This window comes from Rutilus rutilus, assembly GCF_951802725.1.
Source record: "Rutilus rutilus genome assembly, chromosome: 21".
In the NCBI taxonomy this organism is placed as follows: Eukaryota; Metazoa; Chordata; class Actinopteri; order Cypriniformes; family Leuciscidae; genus Rutilus; species Rutilus rutilus.
The window spans coordinates 32909510-32932769 of NC_140226.1; the positions used below are offsets into that span (position 1 = coordinate 32909510).

At 38.4% G+C, this 23260-nt stretch overlaps 1 protein-coding gene across 1 annotated transcript; it reads right to left on the bottom strand.

The window, feature by feature from the left end:
- Positions 1-292: 292 nt before the first annotated feature.
- On the bottom strand, positions 293-17198 carry LOC311280983 (calpain-1 catalytic subunit). The gene is made up of 22 exons (XM_084393582.1): positions 17153-17198; positions 10165-10413; positions 9785-9854; positions 7264-7382; positions 7041-7174; positions 6701-6875; positions 6487-6567; positions 6166-6251; positions 6011-6082; positions 5699-5859; positions 2771-2934; positions 2647-2658; positions 2351-2559; positions 2122-2155; positions 1884-1940; positions 1675-1732; positions 1509-1573; positions 1313-1381; positions 1109-1187; positions 890-1006; positions 577-632; positions 293-492 (listed from the first exon to the last, which is right to left on the bottom strand). The coding sequence occupies exons 2-22, from the start codon at positions 10399-10401 to the stop codon at positions 466-468; spliced, it is 2082 nt and encodes a 693-aa protein (XP_084249708.1). The 5' UTR covers positions 10402-10413; positions 17153-17198; the 3' UTR covers positions 293-465.
- Between the last annotated feature and the right edge of the window lie 6062 nt (positions 17199-23260).

Here is a 23260-nt window from a genome sequence, read left to right on the forward strand (position 1 = left end):
AGAACTGGCCCCCGACTGAGCCTGGGTTCTCCCAAGGTTTTTTTTCTCCATTAGGTCACTTGATGGAGTTTTTCGGTTCCTTGCCACTGTTGCCTTTGGCTTGCTCAGTTGGGGATATTCTGGGGATATCTAATTTGATTTTATCAATAAATTCCACTAGAAACAAACCTTGTTGTATTATTTTAATTTAATACTGTGAAGCTGCTTTGATACAATCTGTATTGTGAAAAGCGCTATACAAATATACTTGACTTGACTTGACTTATTTTCGGCGTTAGTTAGACTGCAATTAATTCTGTATTTAATAAAATGCCCAGTCCAATCAATCACCCTATGCACAATCAAATCAATTATATTTTGCAAATGTGCCAAATATGAAAATAAAGCAGATGTCTTTATTTTATTGCTGTATGTTGTAATTAAGGTCTCAGAAGTCTGTCCAGGATCCTCTTCTCGTTCTCTGGCTCATGAGTACATGGTGAGATGCATCCACTACAAGAACAGAGTTATGCATTATAATTGTTATTAATATTACTTTGAATTCTGATGCATGAAATATTTGTTTAAAAACATTACTTCATTTTCCCCCAGCATCATGTTTCGCCCCCCAGCAGCGAGTCTCTTGAATGTTTCTGGTGATGATAATAATATTACAGTGAGTTACAGTGAGTGACGGCGATTAACAGAAATCATCCAGACATTAAGTTAGGTGTGGATGTTATGCTTTCATTGCATTATCTTTATAAAGCATGCGTCACAAATGATTTATGAAGTTAACTTATCTATCTTAGACATGATAGCTCAAGTGCTATTTTTAGGATTTAAATTGCATACAATAGTTGCGATCTGTACTGGCTATCTAGTACAACATAATAGGCTGAAGACTCACTGGCCATGCAATCCATGCGCAGGGCGAGGACAACAAAGTTTTCTAGTGTAATTTCACCACCAGCGTCACCGTATCGGAGAGCCATGAGATTCAGCATACTGTCACTCAATACAAACCCTTGAAAAAAAGAAAAAGAAAAAATATGAGCAGATTCATTCTGTTGGTTTGTACATTTGGTGATTAAATGGTGTTATAACGTTTATGACTTTAGTGAGTTACCTGCAGCCTTAAGAGCATTTCTGAGTTCATTCAGAGACAAACTTCCAGTGTGTGAAACATCCATGCCATAGAACATATCCTGAGAAACAGACAGAAAAGCAAATGCAACCAATTTCATATATATAATGTGTAATGTAGAAACAATATGGACTACTGCATACTCTATCATAAGTCACAAGAGCAAAAATTTGGATGGATCATTACCTTTAGAAAAACGGCTCGTTTCCACAAACGGAGACATTCAAATTCACTAAGCCTTCCAGTGACACTGAGCTGTATTGTTGCGTTAAAGAGCATCGTCAAACAACTTGTAAAATGTGATGAATTTGAGTTTTGTTCCAGATTTACAAATGGCAAACGACAAACACAAGTGTCTGAAAGCCTTCATAGTAGAGGATACATCCATCAGCGCCACCATGCTCTTACACAAATCCAAGCTGAATCCTCTGGTTTTCTGTGAATGTCCTGCGAGATCAGAAAAAAAACATTCGCAGAATCACAGATGACTGGAAGCAAAACAGGAATAAAGGCTTTAAAAGTATTTCTCTGGAAGGTTGAATCATCACCTGCATAAAGATTCTCATTCAGAAGTTTTTGAAGCCGCTCAGCGTCCACTTCTCCGTACTTACAGAAACAGACATATAATCAGATAGCAGATAAACAACTTCCTGTTTGATTGAAATATTTGGGGTCTTTAAGTTGCTTTTAGTTGTATATCTGATCATAATCATTCACATTCCCTCATAATCCAGAACTGTTGGAGAGTCACATGTACCTTATCTGCATATTGTAGAAAGATCTGGAAAGAATCGTCAGAATCCCTGGGAATCATCTGAGAGAAATTGAGAAAATTATAAAATACAATGTATATAATTTCAGAACACATATATGTAACATGTAAAAAAAAGAAAAAAAAGGAAATTGTGCGTATATATATATATATATATATATATATATATATATATGTGTGTGCGTGTGTGTGTGTGTGTGTGTGTGTGTGTGTGTGTGCATACCTTAGTTCTTGTTATGCCATATCCAGAACTGTCTCTGATGACACAAAATCAAAATCTGTTTAGTCCAACATTACATTATATTATAATACTAAAAACTTTAAAATGCTGCATGTGATTTTATGAATGAATGTTTCTCTTATCCTAGTTTAATAAGCAGAGACATCATAAACACGTTTTTTTTAGCATCTCGACTAGCTCAGCACTTCTTGTTAATAATGCGAAGGCTTACTCAATGACGGCTCCTGTCTTTGAATAGACTGTCAGAAGGAAGGATGAAGCTTCATTTGGGTGGAAAGTTGAAGGAACGATGAGGTAGTCGCCCGCTTTGAATCGGAAAAACTCCATGATTTCCCGAGCGTTGATGAAGGCTTGGTTTTTTCCAACAAGACGGGTGTCTCTGAAGAATGAGGCAGGGAATTTTTCCCTTTGGTCCTTTAACTGGAGAAATAGTAAAAATGTTGATTATTCTGTCTCTGCAAAACCTAAAATACAACCAAATGTATCAGGAACAGGTTCAATACGTACATGAGCTGGCACCTGCAAGAGTTTCAAACAAATCAAAACAAAAAAATGTTAAAATACTCAATATTGCATTCAAATGAAGGTCTTAAAATATACATGACAAGTTTTCAAAATGCTTTTTACAAACCTCATAAATGTTAAAGCCAATATGGAAATTGGTTGCCAAGTGCCTGTTTCTCTTGTGAGATTTTTGAATGAGAGACACGAGGAGATTTGGAGAGCGTTCATCTCTAGGGTCTTCAACAGTCTCCTTAAGAGTCACACGAAACTGGGGATTCTTTGAAAAACTCTCTATAAATGCAAAAGAAGAAAAAAGAGAGACTGGTATTCTATAGGCCTGTTAAAGAAGCATTCTGACGGTACTGATCCACTTGTCCGTGCGACACTTCTGTCGCGCCGCACTCCACTATATTCTTATGGGTGACATCAAGCGACTTTGATGCGCCCGCAAAGCATTCCGGGAAGGTGGCGCTTCATTTGGAAAAATGCTGCGCGTCAAAAAGCTGGCCGATGTCCATCTTTATGCAAATGAATTCCGTGTCGCACGGACAAGTGGATCAGTACCGTAAGTCAGACTCCTATACTATACGTTTAGTAGCAATTGCAACTTCGCTTAAAGGGGTGGTTGATTATGATTTCACTTTTCTAACTTTAGTTAGTGTGTAATGTTGCTGTTTGTTACAAAGTTACAACGCTCAAAGTTCAAAGCAAAGGGAGATATTTGCTTTTAAAGAAATCGCTTTTTAAGGACTACAACAAACGGCTGGTAGAGACTACACCACATTCCTCCCGGGTTAGTGACATCACCAACCCTAAAATTTACATAAACCCCGCCCCCGGGAACGCAAATTATAGATTATCATGACAGAATATGCTAATAAATGACTAGAAGTTAACTCCACATAAGCTACATTAATCCAACTAGCCATTCAGAAATGTCCTGTTGCTTCTACATGTTGTCACTTCTTCTAGAGTCTCTCCATCATTGTCTGACTCCGGTTTGAACATAAAAGGCTAAAAGTTTTTCAAATTTTCAGTGCATGTGTGTGTGTGAGTGCAAGCTGTTGATGCTCCGCCCCCTGTGCCGTATATAAAAATATCTGTCAGGTATATTGAGCTAAAACTTCACATACACACTCTGGGCACATCAAAGACTTATTTTACATCTTGTGAAAAGGGCATTATACCACCCCTTTAAGAAATATACAACTTTTAAAAAAATCTTAAGTAAAGATTTAAGATACAAAGTTTCTGGAATACTGTCAAGCTACCATTAATCATGCAACCAATAACACAATATCTTGCTTAAACTTGACATGCAACAAGTACCAACTTCATAAAATCCTGGAAAGTCTGTCAACCAGTGCTTGAAGTGAGTTGGCGTCCTGAAAACCTGACCTACCTCTCCGGTTAACCAACCCACACTATATTATATCTGTTTAGGGCTAAGAGTGTATGGAGACAATTAGATGACAGAAAAAAAATGCATTTCAATGCTTTCGTTCAATGCTTTTCGGGGGGCGCAAAAGTTTTGCAAGTGAGTAACCACATGGAAATCACCTAGGCAATTCTGCTGTTTGCTGTTGTGCCGAATTTGAACTCCTGACAAATTATTAACTCCCTTTGAGGCTGCTGCCTGTTTGCCTAATCCTAACCCCACACCTAATCCTAAACATACCTATCCTGGGGACTCAGGGGTCAGAATTCGACACAACACCGGGAATGATTCTTGCTGGCCAGATGCCGGTATCTCTTCTATTTCTTTTGGCTCTCCAGAAATGTTGAGTAATGTAAAGGGAACATGGTGATGTCTTCTTGATCTGAACGCAATAACATAAAGCAATAGACTCTTCTGAGTCAGTTCTTCTAACGAATTGTTCAAAATAACTAACGATTGGTTTGAATCAGTCTGACAAATCCTTTGAATGAAGTCATACTGAATCCGTCCAAGCTGTTTTTGAATGAGCATCTGATTCACTTTCTGAACTAAAGTTCTGTCATCACATGGTAATGGTTACAGATCTGGTGGAGCTGGGGAAGGTGTAGGGTTTTCTTACGCTAGGTTCACACCGGACGCGGAAGCGACGCGGAAGCGGCGCGGAACGGAGGCCGCTCCCTTTCGGCGCCCATGTTAACCTATGGTGTCGTTCACACCAGACGCGGCCCGCGCCGTGAAGCGCCAGTTTCGGCGTCTGGTCTATTTTTTGCGCTTGCCGCGAGTGATCCGCGTCCATTCCGGCAGGAAGTCACTACAAGAAACACGAGACAATCCGGTCAATTGTCAAAATATAAGCAATTTTCAATTTAAAATACCGCGAGTGACAAATGCGATCATATTTGTGTATCTAAACAGACTAGAAAGATGAAAACAAACAAAGAAAAAACACAACACACACGCACGCACATGCACACACAGAGCAACGGGAGTGTACAAACTTCTTGGTTACAGAAACATGGTGTATTCATTTTATGAGGTTATTTACTTACCCATGATGTAAAAAACAGCTCTGAATAAACAACAACTGAGCAGAAGCGCTTGTCGACCGCCGCGGAGAATACACGTCTGGTGTGAACAGGCAGGCGCCGGACCGCGCGTGATTTTCCGTTCCGCGCCACTTCCGCGTCGCTTCGGCGTCCGGTGTGAACCTAGCGTCAAAGTGCGTTGCAACTGCTACGGCAAATGTTGACCAAGTATTTGAAGGTTGAGCAGCGAGCTCATTGGCTACTGATACAGCAGGAACCAATCAGCTGTGTCTTATAGAGAATGATTTTATTCCAAACAGATTGAGTTAAGAACCTGTCAACCTGCGCCATCTACAATTTAAGAGAACTTTGTATTTATCATTTACTTCCAGTGATGTCTGTCTCAAAATAAAGCATTTTCTTTTTACTTCAAGCACTGCTGTCAACCAATCAGAGCCTAAATTTCGACAAAGCCATACACAAATTAATTTTCAGTAAATGGTCACTAAGCATCATTATGCTTAACCAGATAGTAGTCATAGTCATAATAAAAATAGTTGTAGTAAGAATAATATAATCTGAGTTAGTTTACCTAGGTCATTTGGACAACCGCCAGCTGTTGTTCCAGTCACCCACTGGCCTTTGTGCACTTCAGTTTTCCAGGATGAAGAATGAGATCCAGCAAGAACGTTCACGTCCAAACAACAAACATCCACATCTGAAAAATTCTTGCAGAAATCCTCCATTGACATCCTGCAGAGGCAGAAAACTGGCTGTAAAATAGTGATATGAAACCATGGTATATACTAAACAAAACGCCTTATATTCAAGAGATACAAGCACTGATCTAAAATAACTTTAAGAGACAAACATTTGGCCCTTTGTATATTGAAGTTCTTCTCACCAGAATTCTCCATCATCACGCTCAACTTTGTGTTTTTGGTCCTCGGGACGTACAAATTCCCACAAAGGGGATCTAAAGAGACCAGATTAAAAAGATATCAGATGCCTAATAATAGATGTAGAGGAATTATATGTAGAAATGTCTTGGATTCAGACCTGTCGCTCCAGTCTCTGTTCCACTCTCCCTGACCCCAAGGGTTAAAGATCCTCACCAGCTTCACTGGACGACCTCTCCATACAACCTGTGAGAGAACATCTCATAAGGTCACAGGAATAATACTATCATAACTTACTGATGGTAAACACTTCGAAACTTGTTGTCTCATAAATCTGGGATGGTACAGTATATTACGAACATTGTTGGCTTTTGGACTAATTGCTTTCGCTTCTTTTTGGATAAAATGCTAAATGCAAAATTCATGTAAAACTGTAAACCACATTTGAATTAGTCTGATGTCTTATATGAGAAGTTCTCACCTCTGTAACTCCTGTGACCGTGTACGCATGCATTTCCACCAGACCATTGGGTAACACATTATTTTGTATCAGACCTGCTTGCTAAAAGGAACAAAGTGATTTTAGGACTTAATGTGATCATGACTGTAGCAGGTAGGTCACATGATAATAATAATAATGCATTGTTTTTTTTTATTGCTTTATAACAGGCTAATATTAAAGGCGCAGTCTTTACCCCTCCAGGAGTGCCACATCCCATCAGGTATTCTGATTGGCTGGCTCGACTCATGGTGTCCCACAGCTTGTCTGATGCTTCACTCAGTTTAATGGTCACGTGTGGTCCACCGGTGAAGTCCATGAGAGCTTCTGATATGTTTCCAGCGTCCATATCCGCATAAGAGCCGCACACTCTGCAAAAGATAGAAGTACTTTGCACTTAAAAAAAAAAAGGTTCTGATCCGTGAACCAAACTAACCAGCTCTGGTGGACATATTACACTATACGAAGCAGAAAGTATATGAAATCAAAGATAAAAGACTGTTTATTACACTGTCTGTTATTAAACTGAAACATACTTAGCATAAGCTTTCTCTAACAAAGCAGGCCAGAATTCATTTGGTGTTTTAGACTGAACAAAGACGAGTCGGCCGTCAACAGTTGGTAGTTTGTCATCGATGACCACATCCACCCATGATCCAAATCTCCAGAACTGAAAACAAAAGGTGATCGTTTTGCTATTATTAAACAAACTTTAACTCTTAAAATAATTTTTCACCCATAAATGGTTTAAACATTCACCTTAAAATGAAATATTCCTGCATAATCCACAGAGAAATTTTGTTCATCCTGGATAACCTGCTTCATAATTCGTTTTTGAAATGTAAGAGCTCCAACCGATGCCAGAAACCAGCAGTTACCTTCACACACAAACACACACACACACACACACACACACACACACACACACACACACACATGTTTGTTTCACAATATTAGTGAGGACATTGCATAGACCATTGATTTTATATGAGGTTAATGATACTTTCTAATGCCTAACCCAAGCCCCACCCCTAAACCTACCCATCACACAAACATGGTCAAATTATTGTAAAAAACTAGTTTATAACCCTTTTTAACTAGTGAGGACCAGGAAAATGTCTTCACTAGTTGGTTGCCATAATATTTCACTAAAAGTGAGGACATTTGGCCGTCACAAGTATAGTCAAACCTGTACACACACACACACACACACTTACACACTCTCTCTCTCTCTCTCTCTCTCTCTCTCTCTCACACTTACACTCTCTCTCTCTCACACACACACACAGACACACACATGCACACACTCTCTCTCTCACATACACACACATGCACGCACGCACACACGCACACACACACATGCACACTCTAACTCATACACTCACTCACACACACACACATTCTGTCAAAAACACTCAAATGCCATAAAGTGGAAAACAGCTTCATATTATAAACTGTGTTTGTTTTCATTTGCTTTTTTGATCTCTCTACTCCAAGTAACTTTTACATTTGACCAAATTAATCATTTAGTTTTAAGTTTAACTTCTATTCTCTTCAAAATGTGTTTATTGACATTTTCTGTTTATATTCACATGCATTCATCTAATATAATAATATATAAAACCGTACACACCTGTTTGATTTATTGCACTGCCACTTTATCTATTAAGTGACGGAGACCTGCGACCTTTGACATCTTCACCATCGGTTTTGCTTTGATGTGTTAATGATTTATTTTTCGAATGCACAATTTTTGATTAGCTTCAAGGGTGTAATGTAAGCTTGGTGTGAACACTGTTGTGATTTGTTTATTACAGTTTTTTCCAATTGCTAACTCACTAAAATGACACGCACAGCACAATAACTGAAACTGACACACAGAGAGCAAAACCTCTTCTCAAGTCTCCAAAAGTCTGAACACATTTTCTGCTTTACATACATTTTGCAATTCAAAACGGCACTTTTTAAACGCACTGAACACGGTTCTCTGCATAACACACAACAATCTGACTTAGGGCCCTACAGTATCTTGCACCCAGCACAACTGACTTTGTACACCGACGCATGTATCATTCCTATTTTGCACCCGCGCACAGCGGACTTTTCCCTCCACAGACACACGTCGGTTAACTAAAAAATACACTTGCGCTCCCGGGGGCGGTTAAGCGCAAAGAGGAGTTTTCATTTTTGCAAATCATACATTTACCCAAATTATCATATGTTTAACCGAAGTTAATTTGGGTGTGTTTCTCCATCCCCAATTTCACTTCGACGTTCTCGTCAGGGCCGTAAAACACAGAGGTCTCCTCGGCTGTGAACCGCTCCCTCGGCTGGCAAATCCGCCGTTATAATAGCAATCTGCCGTTATAATAGCAATCCGCCATGGAACAAGCACGCCTGCTTGGAGGGAATGTGAGATGTCGCTCTGATTGGTTTATTTCACGTTACGCCCAAACCACACCTATGAGTAATGAAGCTACTTCAGACCAACACATTTTAGATTTGCGTCGGGTCATTTATCCCGCCGGTATAATAGCAACAGCGCCCAAGACCCGCCCACAAAGTTACTTGCGTTTTGCGCTTGATACTTGCGTTTCAGATCATTAAAATAGGGCCCTTAAAGTCACATTTGCCATTTCAAAACACTGCCATTCAAAATGACACTACATGATCTGATTGGCCGATACATGTGTCACCTGACCAAACACCTCAATGCTTAACTGTTAACACTTCAATCTTTTTCAGTTTACTGGTTTTTATGAGCATATTTTTGTTCAGTCCAATGTAAATATATCTGCTGTGCATATGTTGCACTGACTTGTTTAGTGAAAAATTTAAACAATTAATGTTTCAACAGCATGTGTGTGTATCTGCAAATATTTCTGTGCATGTGGACAATCTGAAGAATTGTCTACAATTTGAACTATTTTAGTATTATGGCAAAGCATACTAAAGATGAGAGTGCTCTTCATTATGACCAACAGTGTGTAGTTGGTTAGACAAAAATCTGCTAATATGAATGAAGTGCCATTTCGTGCAAAAGTTTGATTTTGATAATGCTATGTGTAGTTTTGGTTGCAGTGCTTCATTTTGCAGGATATATGAGGTATTTTTCAGTTTGGGTGTGTGGTTTTGTGAATTGTGTTAAGTATTTTGATAAAACCAGCCTAGTTTGCAAAATTGTGTGTTAGCAATTGGAAAAAACTGTAACATTAAATGGCACATAATTGTGTATGACCCTCAGCAAATATACACTTTTTGTACAGCACAGAAGACCTACCTAATCTACCCTGAAGGAAGTCAAATCTTGAAGTTCCTTGAACAATGTAAACAGGGTTCGGCACCAGTTCCTGAAGGACACAGATCACACAGATACAGCAGATCACACAGAATCACAAGGGTACAAATCACTAAGAAACAACAGCAGACCGACCTAATTAAGTTCTTCTGAAAATGTCACAGAATAAACTAAATAGTAAAGCATGCATGACTCTGCAGTTCCTTTAGTACACTTTACTACCACTCATGCCTTAAGTCAACATGACTAAGCATTAAGAGAACCTTAGCATTTACTGTGTGTAAGACTATCATGTTCAGCAGAGTTTCTGCTATAATCAGATCAGTTATTAGTTGAGTTTGTGTTTGCAGATGCTCACGTACATGTGGTCGTTTCCACACTACTTTCCAGAGCTCGTCCCGCTTCAGAGGACCGATCCCGATTGATTTCATCTCTGGAGGGAACAAGTTGTCTCTGAACCTCAGTCTCTCCTTTAGGCAGAACTGCTTGAGCTGGTGGAAGTCCTGATCCAGGAACCTTTCTGGATTGTTGGGAGATCCCTGTCCATCTTTGAGATTACGCTCCGACAAAATGTTTAAACACACACCAGGCGCTGGCATTGTGGTTCAGATCTGTTGAATAGAAAGCAGCGCATTGCTTTTACTCTGCATGATGGTAAACAAAAACTTCCTGTAGCTTTTATAGTTGTTTACTTTGGTTTTGCCCTTCAGTCGATTAGATAGATTAGATCAACCTTTTTTATGCAGAGCACAGAGCTAATGAAATACAGTAAACATGAAGGAAATACATGGAAACATTGCTAAGCTACGTAATGCTATCAGTTTCTGATGCAGAAAAGTTAGTTCATGCATTCATGACCTCAAGACTAGATTACTGTAATGCTTTATTAGCCGGTTGTCCTGCATCCTCAATAAACAAGCTACAGTTAGTCCAGAATGCCGCCGCTAGAGTTCTTACTAGATCAAGAAAATATGATCATATAACACCGATTTTATCATCACTGCATTGGTTACCTATAAAGTTCCGTATTAATTATAAGGTATTGCTACTGACTTATAAAACCCTAAACGGCTTAGCTCCAGTCTATTTAACGGATCTTCTATCGCCCTATAATCCATCGCGCTCTTTAAGATCACTAAATTCAAGGCTTTTGGTCATACCTAGGATATCCAGAACCACCAAAGGAGGGAGAGCATTTTCACATTTACCTCCAAAACTCTGGAATAGCCTTCCTGATAGTGTTCGTTGCTCAGACTCGCTCTCCCAGTTTAAAACTAGATTAAAGTCGCATCTCTTCAGCCAGGCATTCATATAATATTTTTAATCTTACAGTTCAAATTACAATCCGGCCTCTAGTTAATAAACGCCAGAGGAGAACTGGCCCCCGACTGAGCCTGGGTTCTCCCAAGGTTTTTTTTTCTCCATTGGGTCACCTGATGGAGTTTTAGGACACCATTAGGTCATTTGATGGAGTTTTTCGGTTCCTTGCCACTGTTGCCTTTGGCTTGCTCAGTTGGGGATATTCTGGGGATATTTAATCTGATTTTATCAATCAATAAATTCCACTAGAAACAAACCTTGTTGTATTATTTTAATTTAATACTGTGAAGCTGCTTTGATACAATCTGTATTGTAAAAAGCGCTATACAAATATACTTGACTTGACTTGACTTGACATGAATTGGTAACACTTTACAATAAGGTTTATTAGTTAAAGCTGCAGTCCGTAACTTTTTGGGGTTAAAAGTTATCCTAAATAAATGTTTGAGCAAGTACATAACCAGCCAGTGTTCAACACTCTCTGCTTGCTGTAGCTCGATTCAACACGGTGAGCTTGTAATAATGTTTTTAACTCCAGTGGTAATGGTGGATTTCCGCGGGACATTCGAGCATGTCTTTGCGTCATTCCGTCACATCTGTCCACATAAAGAAGAGTCTCGGCTAGTATAGGCTATATTGCGTCATCACGTCACATCTGTCCACATAAAGAAGAGTCTCGGCTAGTGTAGGCTATATTGCATCATCACGTCACATCTGTCCACATAAAGAAGAGTCTCGGCTAGTATAGGCTATATTGCGTCATCACGTCACATCTGTCCACATAAAGAAGAGTCTCGGCTAGTATGGGCTATATTGCGTCATCACGTCACATCTGTCCACATAAAGAAGAGTCTCGGCTAGTATAGGCTATATTGCGTCATCACGTCACATCTGTCCACATAAAGAAGAGTCTCGGCTAGTATGGGCTATATTGCGTCATCACGTCACATCTGTACACATAAAGAAGAGTCTCGGCTAGTATGGGCTATATTGCGTCATCACGTCACATCTGTCCACATAAAGAAGAGTCTCGGCTAGTATAGGCTATATTGCGTCATCACGTCACATCTGTCCACATAAAGAAGAGTCTCGGCTAGTATAGGCTATATTGCGTCATCACGTCACATCTGTCCACATAAAGAAGAGTCTCGGCTAGTATAGGCTATATTGCGTCATCACGTCACATCTGTCCACATAAAGAAGAGTCTCGGCTAGTATGGGCTATATTGCGTCATCACGTCACATCTGTACACATAAAGAAGAGTCTCGGCTAGTATGGGCTATATTGCGTCATCACGTCACATCTGTCCACATAAAGAAGAGTCTCGGCTAGTATAGGCTATATTGCGTCATCACGTCACATCTGTCCACATAAAGAAGAGTCTCGGCTAGTATAGGCTATATTGGGTCATCACGTCACATCTGTCCACATAAAGAAGAGTCTCGGCTAGTGTAGGCTATATTGGGTCATCACGTCACATCTGTCCTCATAAAGAAGAGTCTCGGCTAGTATAGGCTATATTGGGTCATCACGTCACATCTGTCCACATAAAGAAGAGTCTCGGCTAGTGTAGGCTATATTGGGTCATCACGTCACATCTGTCCACATAAAGAAGAGTCTCGGCTAGTGTAGGCTATATTGGGTCATCACGTCACATCTGTCCACATAAAGAAGAGTCTCGGCTAGTATAGGCTATATTGGGTCATCACGTCACATCTGTCCACATAAAGAAGAGTCTCGGATAGTATAGGCTATATTGGGTCATCACATCACATCTGTCCACATAAAGAAGAGTCTCGGCTAGTATGGGCTATATTGCGTCATCACGTCACATCTGTCCACATAAAGAAGAGTCTCGGCTAGTATAGGCTATATTGCGTCATCACGTCACATCTGTCCTCATAAAGAAGAGTCTCGGCTAGTATAGGCTATATTGGGTCATCACATCACATCTGTCCACATAAAGAAGAGTCTCGGCTAGTATAGGCTATATTGCGTCATCACGTCACATCTGTCCACATAAAGAAGAGTCTCGGCTAGTATAGGCTATATTGGGTCATCACATCACATCTGTCCACATAAAGAAGAGTCTCGGCTAGTATAGGCTATATTGCGTCATCACGTCACATCTGTCCACATAAAGAAGAGTCTCGGCTAGTATAGGCTATATTGGGTCATCACATCACATCTGTCCACATAAAGAAGAGTCTCGGCTAGTATAGGCTATATTGCGTCATCACGTCACATCTGTCCACATAAAGAAGAGTCTCGGCTAGTATGGGCTATATTGCGTCATCACGTCACATCTGTCCTCATAAAGAAGAGTCTCGGCTAGTATAGGCTATATTGCGTCATCACGTCACATCTGTCCACATAAAGAAGAGTCTCGGCTAGTATAGGCTATATTGCGTCATCACGTCACATCTGTCCACATAAAGAAGAGTCTCGGCTAGTGTAGGCTATATTGGGTCATCACGTCACATCTGTCCACATAAAGAAGAGTCTCGGCTAGTGTAGGCTATATTGGGTCATCACGTCACATCTGTCCACATAAAGAAGAGTCTCGGCTAGTATAGGCTATATTGGGTCATCACGTCACATCTGTCCACATAAAGAAGAGTCTCGGATAGTATAGGCTATATTGGGTCATCACATCACATCTGTCCACATAAAGAAGAGTCTCGGCTAGTATGGGCTATATTGCGTCATCACGTCACATCTGTCCACATAAAGAAGAGTCTCGGCTAGTATAGGCTATATTGCGTCATCACGTCACATCTGTCCTCATAAAGAAGAGTCTCGGCTAGTATAGGCTATATTGGGTCATCACATCACATCTGTCCACATAAAGAAGAGTCTCGGCTAGTATGGGCTATATTGCGTCATCACGTCACATCTGTCCACATAAAGAAGAGTCTCGGCTAGTATAGGCTATATTGCGTCATCACGTCACATCTGTCCTCATAAAGAAGAGTCTCGGCTAGTATAGGCTATATTGGGTCATCACATCACATCTGTCCACATAAAGAAGAGTCTCGGCTAGTATGGGCTATATTGCGTCATCACGTCACATCTGTCCACATAAAGAAGAGTCTCGGCTAGTATAGGCTATATTGGGTCATCACGTCACATCTGTCCACATAAAGAAGAGTCTCGGCTAGTATGGGCTATATTGCGTCATCACGTCACATCTGTCCACATAAAGAAGAGTCTCGGCTAGTATAGGCTATATTGGGTCATCACGTCACATCTGTCCTCATAAAGAAGAGTCTCGGCTAGTATAGGCTATATTGCGTCATCACGTCACATCTGTCCACATAAAGAAGAGTCTCGGCTAGTATAGGCTATATTGCGTCATCACGTCACATCTGTCCACATAAAGAAGAGTCTCGGCTAGTGTAGGCTATATTGGGTCATCACGTCACATCTGTCCACATAAAGAAGAGTCTCGGCTAGTATAGGCTATATTGGGTCATCACGTCACATCTGTCCACATAAAGAAGAGTCTCGGATAGTATAGGCTATATTGGGTCATCACATCACATCTGTCCACATAAAGAAGAGTCTCGGCTAGTATGGGCTATATTGCGTCATCACGTCACATCTGTCCACATAAAGAAGAGTCTCGGCTAGTATAGGCTATATTGCGTCATCACGTCACATCTGTCCTCATAAAGAAGAGTCTCGGCTAGTATAGGCTATATTGGGTCATCACGTCACATCTGTACACATAAAGAAGAGTCTCGGCTAGTATAGGCTATATTGTGTCATCACATCACATCTGTCCACATAAAGAAGAGTCTCGGCTAGTATAGGCTATATTGGGTCATCACATCACATCTGTCCACATAAAGAAGAGTCTCGGATAGTATAGGCTATATTGGGTCATCACATCACATCTGTCCACATAAAGAAGAGTCTCGGCTAGTATGGGCTATATTGCGTCATCACGTCACATCTGTCCACATAAAGAAGAGTCTCGGCTAGTATAGGCTATATTGCGTCATCACGTCACATCTGTCCTCATAAAGAAGAGTCTCGGCTAGTATAGGCTATATTGGGTCATCACGTCACATCTGTACACATAAAGAAGAGTCTCGGCTAGTATAGGCTATATTGTGTCATCACATCACATCTGTCCACATAAAGAAGAGTCTCGGCTAGTATAGGCTATATTGCGTCATCACGTCACATCTGTCCACATAAAGAAGAGTCTCGGCTAGTATAGGCTATATTGGGTCATCACATCACATCTGTCCACATAAAGAAGAGTCTCGGCTAGTATAGGCTATATTGGGTCATCACGTCACATCTGTCCACATAAAGAAGAGTCTCGGCTAGTATAGGCTATATTGGGTCATCACATCACATCTGTCCACATAAAGAAGAGTCTCGGCTAGTATAGGCTATATTGCGTCATCACGTCACATCTGTCCACATAAAGAAGAGTCTCGGCTAGTATAGGCTATATTGGGTCATCACGTCACATCTGTCCACATAAAGAAGAGTCTCGGCTAGTATAGGCTATATTGGGTCATCACATCACATCTGTCCACATAAAGAAGAGTCTCGGCTAGTATGGGCTATATTGCGTCATCACGTCACATCTGTCCACATAAAGAAGAGTCTCGGCTAGTATAGGCTATATTGCGTCATCACGTCACATCTGTCCTCATAAAGAAGAGTCTCGGCTAGTATAGGCTATATTGGGTCATCACGTCACATCTGTACACATAAAGAAGAGTCTCGGCTAGTATAGGCTATATTGTGTCATCACATCACATCTGTCCACATAAAGAAGAGTCTCGGCTAGTATAGGCTATATTGCGTCATCACGTCACATCTGTCCACATAAAGAAGAGTCTCGGCTAGTATAGGCTATATTGGGTCATCACATCACATCTGTCCACATAAAGAAGAGTCTCGGCTAGTATAGGCTATATTGGGTCATCACATCACATCTGTCCTCATAAAGAAGAGTCTCGGCTAGTATGGGCTATATTGCGTCATCACGTCACATCTGTCCACATAAAGAAGAGTCTCGGCTAGTATGGGCTATATTGCGTCATCACGTCACATCTGTCCTCATAAAGAAGAGTCTCGGCTAGTATGGGCTATATTGCGTCATCACGTCACATCTGTCCTCATAAAGAAGAGTCTCGGCTAGTATAGGCTATATTGCATCATCACGTCACATCTGTCCACATAAAGAAGAGTCTCGGCTAGTGTAGGCTATATTGCATCATCACGTCACATCTGTCCACATAAAGAAGAGTCTCGGCTAGTATAGGCTATATTGCGTCATCACGTCACATCTGTACACATAAAGAAGAGTCTCGGCTAGTATGGGCTATATTGTGTCATCACGTCATTCTCCTCTAAACACTGGATTCATCCGCGCTGTGCCGTGCCGAGGCACAACCCACGTAAAGTTGATAACTCCATGAATAACTGCAATTGCAGATTTCGAACAGAGATGGCGACAAAGAGGAAAAAACTACGGACTGCAGCTTTAACATCAGTTAACTAGTTAACATGAACTAAAAATGAACAATACTTCTACAGCATTTATTAATCTTAGTTAATATTAAATTCAACATTTACTAATACATTATTAAAAATCAACGGTTGTATTTGTTAACATATAGAAGAAGAAGAATTCACTGTGAACTAACATGACCAAACAATGAACAGTTGTATTTTTAGTAACTAACATGAACAAAGATTAATAAATACTGTAATAATACATGCAAATGTTTTGCTCCTTGTTAGTTAATACATTAAGTAATGTTAACTAATGAACCTTATTGTAAAGTGTTACCCATGAATCTTCAACTTTATGCTTATTTCTTAATTTACTTTTGGTTTAGGTGCATTCAAATTGCGCAGAGATTCTGCTTTTGCACGATGTCTGTATGAGCGCGACTGAACTTAAACAAATTAATTTGCATGTCAGTTGCTTTCCCATGCAGGAATATTCCATGTAAAAACTGAAATGATATAACAACATGAACTGATTAAAAACATACCTTTTGTCTCTTACTGTGGCTGGAAGATTATCCTGTCCTTCCCTAAGCAAAGAGCAGGAGGAAAACTGAAGGCTTATAAAGTCCGACTCCGCCTGCTTCTCCAGGTGTGATGCAACTTTATGGCTCTCAGGTCAATATTTAAATATCGTGCAAATGTCATGGTACGTAATGAGCCGAGTCTTTTAAAGTGGCAGGATTCACTCCAAACCTAAAACTAAAAGTTATTTTGATGTTAGACTGCAGTTTACTGTAATTGTGTGAACTGTAAGCGAGTCTCTTGAATGTTTCTGGTGATGATAATAATATTATGAGTTACAGTGAGTGACAGTGAGTGACAGCGATTAACAGATATCATCCAGACATTAATATCTCTACGGAGGTTAGGTGTGGATGTTATGCTGTCAGTGCATTATCTTTACGAAACATGCATCACTTATGTTGTTGATTTCTAGCTTGTTATCTATCTTCAATGTGATATAGCGGTTTAAAACTAAAGGCAGTCGGTTCAATCTGATTATTGATCAATTTTTTTTTTCTAACTTTTAGAACTAAAAATTGTTTAACTAAATATTGTATAAAAATGAAATTAATTTTCAAATAACTAAACAAAGCTTCAGAACATGCAACCCTGTTTCTCAGCATTATTGACGTTGCATTATTATAGATGACATCACTGACAGTGACAGATCTAAAAGGCTGCATGAACAGATCTATTTTGACATTATATGATTTGTCATGTTTAATTCCTTAAGCCATAACTGTTTGTGTTTACGTTCATTTCCAAACACATTTAACAGCTGCATGTATACCTAGATAAAAAAAATAAAAATAAAAAGATTCTAAGAACTTTTTGCTAACGTTCCCATGAAGTTATGAAAACGTTCAAAACGTCCAGTTTATTAAATGTTTTAAAATCTTGGTTATACCAATGTTAAGGGAACATTCCATTTTTGCAACCATTATGGGAATGTTATTTTTGAATGATTGAAGTAGAAACCATTAAAAAACATGAAACGAACATCAAAATTTCAGGAAAAAAGTTCCATGAACAATTTATCAATACAAGGTTTTGTTCTAATGCTTTGAGAACATTATTGAAGACATTATATTAATGTTATAGAAGGAGATGTGTTCATAACTTTGAGAGAATGTTCCCTGTTAGCTGGGCATGTGACCTGTGTCCAGGTGTTGTCCACACACACACACTGAAAGACAAGTGTAAACACGTTTGTGATCGTAATGTGTGTCCAGCTACTACAAAGGAGTTGAGGACGCATTGTGATTGGATCTCAGTGTAATGGAAACTCAATCTAGCCATCATCTCTGCAGGTCAATGTAACGCAAAACCCTGTTCACTGTCATGAGCTGGGGGCTTTCGCGAGACATTGAAGAGTGAAGACAGATCTGAACGCTGCAAGTTTGCTTTTGCACCCGAAAGTTGCACAGCTGTTCACTGTCTGCAAAAATAATGCACAATGTCCCACCACATCTGGCAATAAGTTCAGACCTATACTATACAGTGTGTCTCTTTTTATTGTTTTAATCATCAATGTATTACTATTTGCAACTTCCTCCTCCTCGTTTTACGAGATTTGAAACAAGTCAAGTCGACTTTGCACCAGAGCTATTTTTCCATGACAGCCTTATTTTAAATATTGCATGGGAAACACAGATCCGATCAGTTATGCAGATAGAGGAGTCACGCGTAAATGCGCCGCGCGTCTTGATTAGGTGATGATCCGATCTGATTGTTTAGATCACGGTGATCGCACGTTAATGCCAAGTGTTTAAGCAGCCAAAGAGATAGTGAGCATTTTAAAGCAGCCAGTGTTCGATTCATATATCAAATATATTGCATTCCAAATTACATAAATGCCTTGGAAATATCGGGACTGGACATCGCAATAGCCTGGGTGTAGACTTATTATTATGTTATTATTTGATTCACAGGACCGGACACCCGTTATCTTGCCAAGAAAAATCTTTATTCTTATATGTCAGGAGAGAAACTCTGAGAAGATGTTATATTCATGCCAGGTCTATGTGTTTCTCTGCCGTAGTGAGCTTAAATACACAACTGAGCGACTTTCAACTTCCTTGTAAGATAGAAAAACATGTTGCTTATGTTTAAAAATGGAATGTATACCTAATGCTTTCACATGGTACAATCACTATCCCTCTGTGTATACATTACACTGTAAAAAAAGAAAAGTTGACTTAACTTAAAATTATAAGGCAACTTGCTGCACAGATTTTTTGAGTTGACTCAACTAATAGAGTTTACTCAACTAGAGATGTTATAGTTGAGTCAACTCAACTATAGAGATGTTTTAGTTGAGTCAACTCAAAAAATCTGTGCAGCAAGTTGCCTTATAATTCTAAGTTAAGTCAACTTTTCTTTTTTTGCAGTGTAGTGGTATACAAATGGTACATTTGCATCAGTTGAAACATTCCTTTGTTTCTCACATCGCATTTCCTGTGTTACACTTATAATTTGCTTCGACTTTTCCAGAATTTTACGGACGTTTAGGTATTTTTTCTTGTGTGTGCAATGCTTAAAAATCAATTCAGAATTGCTGAAGAAACAATCACGATGCAAATTTTTCTCCCACCCTTATACAGTATGTGCGATCATTTATTATACACTATAATTGAGATCTGCACTGGCTATCTAGAGCACAATAGACCATGCAATCCATGCGCAGGACGAGGACAACAAAGTTTTCTAGTGTAATTTCACCACCAGCGTCACCGTATCGGAGAGAGCCATGAGATTCAGCATACTGTCACTCAATACAAACCCTTGAAAAAAAGAAGAAAAAAAAAATGAGCAGATTCATTCTGTTGGTTTGTACATTAGTCGAATTGAAGATCAGTTGAGAACATGAACAGTTGAGGTCAGTCTTAACTAACAGAAAGTTAAGTTACCTGTAACGTTGAAAGCATTGTGAGTTCATTCAGAGAGTGAAACATCCATTGCTATAGTTTAAGGACAAATTTCTCCTCAGAAGTGAACACACACACACACACACGTATATATTTCCATGTTTTATGGGGACTTTTCATTGACATAATGACTTTTATACTGTAAAAACTGTATATTATATTCCCTAACCTTAACCCTACCCATTGTAACGGTCACTTAGAGCATTTACGGTAATTCGAGGTACAATGAGAAATGCGTATGTAGTGTGTATCTGTAATAGATGTGAAAGGTACAACACGATCTCATGAAAGTGCATATATAGCACGAATGATATTTCTCGTATCATTTATACACCAAAAAGAGTTTTTGCGTTCAAATGATACGCACTGTAAACCCCTTGGGTAGGATTAGGGGTGAGGAGTGCGTGCGTATTACACGCCATAAACTGCGTATCATATGTATGCAAAAACTCTTTTTGGCGTATAAATGATACGAGAAATATCATTCGTGCAATATACGCACTTTCATGAGATCGGGCTCAAAGGTAAGTCGAGCAGGAGGAAAGATAACCACTCTACCTACTTTAGTACTCTTTCTTTTATTTCCCTTTCGATTTGTGACCAGAGTTGAATGTTTATTTGTAGTATGTATATTGTATATTTAAGTGGAAAGCTTTTTTTCTACTCCAGAATGGGCAACTTATTCAAAACATAACATAATACAGTACCAGTCAAAAGTTTGGAAACACTACTATTTTTAATGCTTTTGAAAGAAGTCTCTTATGCTCATCAAGCCTGCAGTTAAAAAAAAAAAAAAAAAAAAAAAAAAAAACAACAGTAATATTATGAAATATTATTACAATTTAAAATAATGGTTCTCTTTTTTAATATACTTTTATACTTTAAAATGTAATTTATTTTTGTGATGCAAAGCTGAATTTTCATCAGCAAGTACTCCAGTCTTTGGTGTCTTATGATCCTTCAGAAATCATTCTAATATGATGATTTATGATCAATGTTGGAAACAGTTGTGCTGCTTAATTTTTTTTTATAACCTGAGATACTTTTTTCAGGATTATTTGATGAATAAAAAGTTAAAAAGAACTGTATTTATTTAGAATAGAAATCTTTTGTAACAATATACACTACCGTTCAAAAGTTTGGGAACAATAACTATTTTTTTTTTAAGAAATTAGTACTTTAATTCAACAAGAATGCGTTAAATTGATAAAAGGTGATGGTAACGATTTATATTGTTAGAAATGTTTTTATTTTGAATAAATGCTGTTTTTATGAATAAATGCTGTTAACGTTTTACTCATCAATGAATCCTGAAAAAAGTATTCCAAAAAAATATATTAAACAGCACAACTGTTTCCATCATTGATAATAACTGAGTATTTAGATCATCATATTAGAATGATTTCTGAAGGATCATAAGACACCAAAGACTGGAGTACTTGCTGATGAAAATTCAGCTTTGCATCACAAAAATAAATTACATTTTAAAGTATATTAAAAAAGAGAACCATTATTTTAAATTGTAATAATATTTCATAATATTACTGTTTTTTTTATTATTATTATTTTTTTTTTAACTGCAGGCTTGATGAGCATAAGAGACTTCTTGCAAAAGCATTAAAAATAGTAATGTTTCCAAACTTTTGACTGGTACTGTATACATGCAAGAGAGTAGAAAGCATTCAGTTTGAGACTCACCAAATCTACACATGCAGATCATCAATTACAAAGTTGATTTGGTGTTAATGATGTACAGAACAGATGACCTAACTAATAAACCCTGTCGGAAGGTCCCTGTCCATCTCTGAGATTACGCTCCGACAAAATGTTTAAACACACACCAGGCGCTGGCATTGTGGATCAGATCTGTTTAATATTCTTTATTAGATTGCATTGAACTTTACTGTGCAAAGCAATACATTATTATTTAACTTTAAACAACTTTATTATATCATATGCATGAATATTCCATGCAAAACTGAAAAGATAACATGATATAACCATACCAAGTGTCAGAAGACCCCTATAACATCTGACTCGGCCCACTCGTCCAGGTGTGGAGTAACTTTATGACTCTCGGGTCAATATCTGAATGAGCAATACAGATCAAAGAGTGGCATGCTGAAAACCACTTCACATGATGTCTGTACCTCATAAATGATCTCAGATAAAGTGGAATATGGCAGTTAATTCATAAACACAGGCAGAATTTCCATGCAAAGAAGAGGTTTCAAAGAATCTGAAACTGAAAGGGGAAAGGCGGGTGGAACGTTCACAGTTATGTTTTTAGCAGCACAAGAACTCAAACGTCCTACAGTAGCAGATTGTCTTTCATTGCACCTTAAAACTTTCAGATCTAGTGTCATCACAATAAAACAACCAATAAGTAATTTATTATTTGATGAGGTCTGAATCCCAACAGATGAAATACTCTTTAATGTGTACCAATATTTATTCCAGATTTGAAGGACAGATATATATATATATTTTTGTTCATGCATTTATGTTTTATTCAATGGGTTCTTTAATAACTTATGTTATTAACCTGTTTATCTATCTCCGAGACCAGTTTCAAATCAGGGTTATAATAGTTAATACAACTAAACCCATAAAACAACTTTTTATTTTAAATGAAATAAACATTAACTGAATTAAAAAGCGAAATCATTTTGTTTCAGCATTTCTCATTTTTGGTTTAACTTGATGTCCTAAAATAACTACAATGAAAACTTTAATAAAAATAAATAAAACCACTAGACATATTAAAAACAATATAAATTGTTTTTAAAACAAACAAACAAACAAACAACAAAATTACTTAAAACTTAAACTTACTTAAAATAAAAAACTAGTATAGTGTCTCAGTGACACTAAAATAACACTGTTTCAAAAATCAAATGTACTGGTTTAATAGTAAATGGTCAGTAGGTGGCGCTGTGCACAAAGTTATAAAAGACAAAAGTCAAGAATGTTTGACTAAATGATCAGCCCTACCAATCTAGAACATAATAATACGCAGTATGGATAATAATATCTGTTTGAATTTAATCGCCTCTTTTTTCCCCTGTATTTTGGCACTGAGAGTATAAAATACAGCAATTATTCATGGTGATTAGTAACAGTAAAGGATGAACACAAATACACACATTGCAATATTTCTGC

Coding starts and splice junctions, on each gene's coding strand:
- LOC311280983 (XM_084393582.1), bottom strand. CDS start 10,401: ATGCCAGCGCCTGGTGTGTGTTTAAACATTTTGTCGGAGCGTAATCTC. Junction 5,860..6,010: donor CGTGATGATGGAGAATTCTG/GTGAGAAGAACT, acceptor CTGCCTCTGCAG/GATGTCAATGGAGGATTTCT. Junction 1,941..2,121: donor ATGGCATAACAAGAACTAAG/GTATGCACACAC, acceptor AATTTCTCTCAG/ATGATTCCCAGGGATTCTGA.